The sequence below is a fragment of the Cebus imitator genome, unplaced genomic scaffold (genome assembly GCF_001604975.1).
Source record: "Cebus imitator isolate Cc_AM_T3 unplaced genomic scaffold, Cebus_imitator-1.0 Scaffold129, whole genome shotgun sequence".
Taxonomy (NCBI): domain Eukaryota; kingdom Metazoa; phylum Chordata; class Mammalia; order Primates; family Cebidae; genus Cebus; species Cebus imitator.
The window spans coordinates 6,324,892-6,333,242 of NW_016107444.1; the positions used below are offsets into that span (position 1 = coordinate 6,324,892).

An 8,351-nucleotide genomic window follows, 5' to 3' on the forward strand; every position below is an offset into this window, starting at 1 on the left:
AGCAAGATCCTATCTCAAAAAAACAAAACAAAACGAAATCTTTGGAGGCAAACATAATGGAGGCAAAATGTTGGCACATGTTATTTATTGCAATATTCATTATCAGTAGGTGCCTGCATATGCAGGCAAAATTCTTAGCTATGGTTAAGTAAATAAATGTTTATATTCAACATTTTGTCACCTGGTGACACGGAGTGCTTCGGGTAAAAAATAGTTGTGTAATAAAACCTTCAATTTCACTGAGCTTAGACTCTCATCTCATGAAGTTTTTCTGTCTTCTATTCAAAGGAATGACAGCACTGCTTCCCTCGTCCTTTTCAGGTAGACGCAGTTCTACAAAGAGCAATCCTTACCAGACCCCTCTTTCAGGTGAAACAACCGCCTCACCCCATTCCAGTGTGAGAAACACATTCTTGATGACATCACAGGTGCCAAAAATGACAACATCCACAGACTCCACTCCAGGAACCAAAGAAGAAACATCAACAATTGGAAGTAAAAACACTGCCCTAGTCACCTCAGCAGGCTCAATAACAGCTATACTAGAGGGACAATCAACAGCAACTTCGAGAACCTCCAATCAGGAAATATCAGCTTCATCTCAGAACCACCAGACTCATGGCACGGAGACCACCAGGGAAGCTCAAACCACCACCCTTACCCAGATGTCCACATCACCTCTTTCATCCCCCCCAAGTGTACACAATGTGACAGCAACTGTTTCTCAGAAGACAGCACCTCCAGGCGAAACAATCACCTCATCCCCTGCCAGTGTCACCAACACGTCCATGACGACACCAAAGGTGACAAGCTTCACAGACTCCACTCTTGGAAACATAGGGGAGACAACAACACCTGTTACTGAAAGTCTCAGGCCAGTCACTTCAGCAGGCTCAGTAACAGGTGAGTCAGAAGGACAATCAGCAGAAGCTTCCTCAAGGTCTTCTATCCAGGGCACAACAGCTTTTTCTCAGAACCAGCAGACTCAGAGCACAGAGACCACCAGAGAATCTCAAACCAGTGCCCTCACACAGATGATTACATCAACTCTTTCCTCCTCCCCACGAGTACACAACGTGACAGGGACTGTTGCTCAGGAGACATCCCCTCCAGCTGAAAAAAACATCTCATCTCTTTTCAGTGTCAGCAATACACCCATGATATCGAAGACTAGAACAATGACAGCCTTTACAGAGTCCACTTTTAATAACACTGAGGAGACATCAACACCTGCAACTGAAAGTCCTACTCCAGTCCCCTCAGCAGCCTCTGTAACAGTTGAGCCAGAAGGACAATCAACAGCAGTTTCCTCAAAGACCTCTGCCCGGGACATATCAGCCTTTTCTCAGAACCGCCAGACTCAGAGCATGGAGACCACCAGAGAAGCTCAAACAAGCATGGTCACGCAAATGTCCACATTAACTCTTTCGTCCTTCCCGAGTGTATACAACGTGGCAGGGGCTGTTTCTCAGGAGACATTCCCTTCAGGTGAAACAAACACCTCATCTTCTTCCAGTGTCAGCAACACACCCATAATGACATCAAAGACTAGAACAATGACGGCCTTTACAGATCCCACTTTTAACAACACCAAGGAGACGTCAGCACCTGGAAGTGTAAGTTCTACCCCAGTCCCCTCAGCAGCCTCAATAACAGCTGAGCCAGAAGGACAATCCACAGCAACTGCTTCAGGGACCTCTACTCTGGACACAGCAGCATTTTCTCAGAACCACCAGACTCAGGGCATGGAAACCACCAGAGAAGCTCAAACCAGTACCCTCACACAGAGAACTACATCAACTCCTTCCTTTTCCCCAAGTGTACTGAATGTGACAGACACTGTTTCTCAGGAGACATCCCCTCCAGATGAAAAGACCACCTCATTCCCCTTCAGTGTCAGCAACACACCCATATTGACATCAAAGATTATAACAATGACAACCTTTGCAGAGTCCACTTTTAATAATACTGAGGAGACAATGCCTGTTACTGAAGGTCTTCAGCCAGTCACTTCAGCAGTCTCAATAACAGGTGAGCCAAAAGGACAATCACCAGAAAATTCCCCAAGATCCGCTATCCAGGACACAACAGCTTTTTCTCAGAACCACCAGACTCAGAGCCTGGAGACCACCAGAGAATCTCTAACCACCACCCTCACACAGATGCCCATATCCACTCTTTTTTACTCCCCAAGAGTACATAATGCAACATGGGCTGTTTCTCAGGAGACATCTACTCCAGGGGAAACAACAACCTCATCACCCCCCAGTCTCAGCAACGCACCTGTGATGACATCAGAGGATATAACAATGACAACCTCCACAGACTCCACCCTTGGAAACACAGGGGAGACATCAACACCACTTACTGGAAGTTCTATGCCAGTCACCTCAGCAGTCTCAATAACAACTGAGCCAGAAGGACAATCATCAGCAACTTCCTTAAGGACCTCTACTCGGGACACATCAGCTTCTTCTCAGAACCACCAGCCTCAGGGCACGGAGACCACCAGAGACGCTCAAACCAGCACCCTCTCACAGAGAACCATGTCAACTCTTTCCTCTTCCCCAAGTGTACTGAATGTGACAGACACTGTTTCTCAGGGGACATCCCCTCCAGAAGAAATGACCACCTCATTCCCCTTCAGTGTCAGCAACACATCCATAACGAAATCAAAGACTATAACAGTGACAACCCTTGCAGAGTCCACTTCTAATATCACTGAGGAGACACCAAGCCCTGGAACTAGAAGTCCTACTCCAGTCCCCTCAGCAGCCTCCATAGCAGCTGAGCCGGAAGGACAATCCACAGCGGCTTCCTTGAGGACCTCTATCTGGGACACATCAGCCTCTTCTCAGAACTACCAGAGTCAGAGCACAGAGACCACCAGGGAATCTCACACTAGCATCCTCACACAGATGATCACATCAACTCCTTCCTTCTCCCCAAGTGTACACAATGTGACAGGGACTGTTTCTCAGGACACATCTCCTCCAGGTGAAATAGCTACCTCATCCCTCTCTAGTGTCACGAACACACCCGTGATGATATCAAAGACTATAACAATGACAACCTTCACAAACTCCACTCTTGGAAACACAACAGAGACATCAACACCACTTACCGAAACTCTTATGCCAGTCACCTCAGCATCCTCAATAACAGCTGAGCCAGGACAGTCACTAACAACTTCCTCAAGGACCTTTAACCAGGACACAGCAGGTTTTTCTCAGAACCACCAGAATCAAAACATGGAGACCACCAGAGATGCTCCAGCCAGCACCCTCCCACAGAGAACCACACCAACTCCTTCCTCCTCCACAGGTGTGTATAATGTGGCAGGAACTGTTGCAGAGGAGACATCCCTGTCAGGTGAAAAAACCACCTCATCTTCCTCCAGTGTCAGCAACACATCCATGATGACATCAAAGGTTATGACAATGACAACCTTTACAGAGTCCACTCCTAAAAACACTGAGGAGACAGCAACACCTGGAACTAAAAGGCCTACCACAGTCACCTCAGCAGCCTCGTTAACAGCTGAGCCAGAAGGACAATCCACAGCAGCTTCATCAAGGACCTCTACCTCGGACACAGCAGATTCTTCTCAGAACCACCAGACTCAGAGCACGGAGACCACCAGAGAAGCTCAAATCAGCACCCTCCCACAGATGTCCACATCAGCTCTTTCATCCTCCCCAAGTGCACACAATGTGACCACAACAGTTTCTCAGGACACATCTCCTCCAGGTGAAACAACTGCCTCATTCCTTTCTAGTGTCACAATGACATCAAAGATGATAACAATGACAACCTCTACAGACTCCACTGTTGGAAACACAGTGGAGACATCAACACCACTTACTGGAAATCTTATGCCAGTCACCTCATCATCCTCAATAACAGCTGAGCCAGAAGGACAATCACCAGCAACTTCTTCCAGGACCTCCGCCTCAGACACTGCAGGTGTTTCTCAGAACCATCAGAGTCAGAGCACGGAGACCACCATAGCATCTGATACCGACACCCTCACACAGAGACCTACGTCAAGTCTTTCCTCCTCCCCAGGTATACTCAATGTGACAGAGACTGTGTCTTGGGAGACATCCCCTCCAGATGAAACGACTACCTCATTCCCCTCCAGTGTCAGCAGCACACTCATGATGACATCAGCAATGCCATCCTCCACAGACTCTACTCTTAAAAGTACAGAGGAGACATCAACACCTGGAACTAAAAGTTCTACCTCAGTGAACTCAGCAGTCTCAATAACAGCTGAACCAGAAGGACAATCACAAACAACTTCTTCAAGGACCTCTATCCAGGACACATCAGCTTCCTCTCAGAACCACCAGATTCAGAGCACAGAGACCACCAGAGAGTCTCAAACCAGCACCTTCACACAGATGTCCACATCAACTGTTTCATCCTCCCCAAGTGTACACAATGTGACCACAACAGTTTCTCAGGACACATTTCCTCCAGATGAAAAGACTGCCTCATTCCTCTCTAGTGTCACGGACACATCCATGATGACATCAAAGGTTATAACAATGGCAGCCTCCACAGACACCACTCACGGAAACACCGCAGAGCTACCCACACCACTTACTGGAAATATGCCAGTCACCTTATCATCCTCAATAACAGCTGAGCCAGAAGGACAATCACCAGCAACTTCCTCAAGGATGTCTACCCAGGGCACAACAGCTTTTTCTCAGAACCACCAGACTCAGAGCATGGAGACCACCAGAGATGCTCAAACCAGCACCCTCCCGCAGAGAACCACATCAACTCTTTCCTCCTCTACAAGTGTACTCAATGTGACAGAGGTTGTGTCTTGGGAAACATCTCGTCCAGATGAAACGACCACCTCAGTCCCCTCCAGTGTCACCAACACACCCATGATGACATTCAAGACCATAACAATGACAACCTCCACAGACTCGACTCTTGGAAACACAGAGGAATCATCAATACCTGGAACTGAAAGTCCTGCCCCAGTCACCTCAGCAGCCTCAATAACGGCTGAAGCAGAAGGACAATCAATAGCAAGTTCGTCAAAGGCCTCTACTCAGGACATGTCAGCATTTTCTCAGGATCATCAGACTCAGAGCACGGACACCACCAGAGAATCTCAAACCGCGACCGTCACAGGAGTGGTGACATCAGCTCCTTTAATCTCACCACGTAGACACACTCTGACAGGAAGCTTCTCTCAGGAGACAGCCCATCCAGATGAAATGACCACCTCATCCCTCTCTAGTTTCAGCCACACACCAATGATGACACCAAAAGTTATGACAAGGACAACCTCCACAGACTCCACTCTTGGAAACACAGGGGAGACATCCGTACCCGTTACAGGAAGTCTTATGCCCGTCACCTCAGTAGCCTCAATACCAGTTGAACCAGAAGGAGAATCGCCTGCAACTTCCTCAAGGACTTCTACCCAGGACACAACAGCTTTTCCTCAGAACCAGCGGACTCAGAGCATGGGGACCACCAGAGTACCTCAGATCAACACCCTCACACTGGTTGCATCAACTGTTTTATCCTCACCAAGTGGACTCAATCTGAGTGGAACAGTTTCTCAGGAGACACTCCCTTCTGGTGCAACAACCACCTTATCCCCTTCCAGTGTCAGCAACACATTCCCAGTAACCTCAGAGGTGTTCAGAATGCCAGCCTCCACAGATTCTACTCTTGGAAACACAGAGGAGACATCACTATCTGTAAGTGGAACCATTTCTGCCATCACTTCTAAAGTTTCGACCATATGGTGGTCAGACACACTGTCAACAGCACTCTCCCCCAGTTCTTTACCTCCAAAACTATCCACAGCTTTCCACACCCACCCGAGTGAAGGTGCAGAGACCACAGGACGGCCCCATGAAAGGAACTCATTCTCTCCAAGGGCATCTCCTGAGACGTTTACTCCGCATGAAACAACATTGACTTCTTCATTCTCCAGTGAAGGCCACACAACTTGGTTACCAAAAGAGCTGCCTTCAACACCAACAAGTGCTGCCATTATGCTTGTCACAGCAAGTCCCGCTACGTGGACAGCTGGCAGTATTCCAGGAGTCCCTTCTGAGGTCTCAACAATCGGGGAACCAGGACAGCCCAGCACACGCCCCTCCCATAGCACAACTCTCCCAGAAACAACAGGGGCAGGTGCCCAGACACAATGGACACAAGAAACGGGGACCACTGGAGAGGTTCTTGTCCACAGCCCAAAATACAGTGTGACCCAGATGACAAAAGCAGCCACATCCCCATCTTCCTCACCTATGCTGGATGGACACACACCACAAAAAATTACAATGGCACCATCAACATATCATTCAACAATACATCCCGTAAACACCTCTCCTCAGAGATCATCGGCTGTTTCCCAGGGAGGTCACACTCCAGCCTCGAAGACCACACGAGAATCCCAAGCCACAAGGTCCATCTCCCCCGTGACTGACAGCCTCAAGACAGCCACCACCCCAGCTTCTTCCTTCACAGCCAGCGGACACTCGCCCTCAGAAATTGTTCCTCAGGACGCATCCACCGTAAGTGCCACAACAACCTTCACCCCAGCCCCCACCAGGGTTGGGCACACAGCCCAGGCCCCAACCACAGCACTGCAGGCGGCACCCAGCAGCCCTGGCGCCACCCTGGGGCCCTCAGGAGGCACATCGCTTTCCATCACAGGTGCCATTCCTCCGACCACCTCTGTGGTGTCAACACCAGTGGGCGCAGAAGGACGATGGACATCAGCCTCTGCCAGCACGTCACCCAACACAGCACCAGCTATCACCCAAACCCACCAGGCTCGGGGCACAGAGGCCTCTGGAGAAACACAGACCAGCCAACCGGCCTCCTCAGGGTCAGGCACCATCGCAGCGGGCACAGCTACCCCTTCCTCATCCAGGACGAGTGGCACAACACCTTCAGGAAGCCACGGAATGTCCACCTCAGGCGAGACCACGCCACTCTCACCAAGACCCTCCAGGGACACTCACACCCCCCAGTCAACAAGCGAATTGCAGTCCGCCTCAGCCAGTCCTGACGTCACCCCAGGAACGGGGTCCCCATCAGCCAGTCCTGACGCCACCCCAGGAACGGGGCCTTCCTCAGCCAGTCCTGACACCACCTCGGCAAGCGTGGGAACGGGGTCCCCCTCAGCCAGTCCTGATGCCACCTTGGCAAGCGCGGGAACGGGGTCCCCCTCAGCCAGTCCTGATGCCACCTTGGCAAGCGCGGGAACGGGGTCCCCCTCAGCCAGTCCTGATGTCACCCCAGGAATGGGGTCCCCCTCAGCCAGTCCTGACACCACCTCGGCAAGCACGGGAACGGGGTCCCCCTCAGCCAGTCCTGATGCCACCCCAGGAACGGGGTCCCCCTCAGCCAGTCCTGACATCACCCCGGCAAGCGTGGGGACGGGGTCCGCCATGGTCCCCTCTTCCCCCGCCCTGTCCCAGGTCCCCACCGCAGGGGCACCGCCAGGACAGGCCGGCCCCACCTCCCCCAGCCCCTCTCCTCGGGAGACGTCCGCCGTTTCCCAGGTGGCGCGGACTCAGGGGACAGGGGCCGGCCGAGGGTCTAACTCCGTCGGCTTGGTGTCCCCGGCGACCCCAGGTACCCCGCGCCATGTCGCGTCTCCTGCTCCCTCCACCGTGGTCTCCAGCAGGCAGGGCCCTGCGGCCACAAGCCGGAGCTGGGTCGTCCACGAGACCGCAGGGGCGGCGGTCCTGACCCCGGTCCACGCCGGCCACGACGCCCTGACTGTGGCCACTGGGGCACCCGCATCCTCAGTGGGTGTGTCAGGCATGCCCAGCTCTGAACACCCTCCAGCCGCACAAGGGGCGTCCCCCGCGACCAACCCCACCCCCAGGTCCACGCATAGGAGCTCCACATCCAAGTACAGCGACGCAGCAGGTGCCACGCCGACGCCCTCTATGTCCTCGGTCCACAGCACCCTGGAAACTTCCGCAGCATCACAGCACCCCGAGGGCGCGTCTCCCACTCCACCAGCATCACAGCACCCCGAGGGCGCATCTCCCACTCCACTGCCATCTCAGCACCCCGAGGGCGCGTCTCCCACTCCACCAGCATCTCAGCACCCCGAGGGCGCGTCTCCCACTCCACCAGCATCTCAGCACCCCGAGGGCGCGTCTCCCACTCCACCGCCATCACAGCACCCCGAGGGCGCGTCTCCCACTCCACCAGCATCTCAGCACCCCGAGGGTGCGTCTCCACCTCCACCAGCATCTCAGCACCCGGAGAGCTCGTCTCCCACTCCACTGCCATCTCAGCACCCTGAGGGCGCATCTCCCACTCCACTGCCATCTGAGCACCCC

The 8,351-nt window shown here is 52.6% G+C and overlaps 1 protein-coding gene across 1 annotated transcript in view; it reads left to right on the plus strand.

The window, feature by feature from the left end:
• The first annotated feature begins 293 nt into the window (after positions 1–293).
• MUC4 (mucin 4, cell surface associated) overlaps positions 294–8,351 on the plus strand; it is a 34,467-nt gene continuing 26,409 nt past the window's right edge. Inside the window, exons 1-2 of the mRNA XM_017541005.2 lie at positions 294–1,616; positions 6,402–8,238. Coding sequence (XP_017396494.2) covers positions 417–1,616; positions 6,402–8,238 — 3,037 coding nt within the window. The 5' untranslated portion in view covers positions 294–416. The remainder of the gene's footprint in view (positions 1,617–6,401; positions 8,239–8,351) is intronic.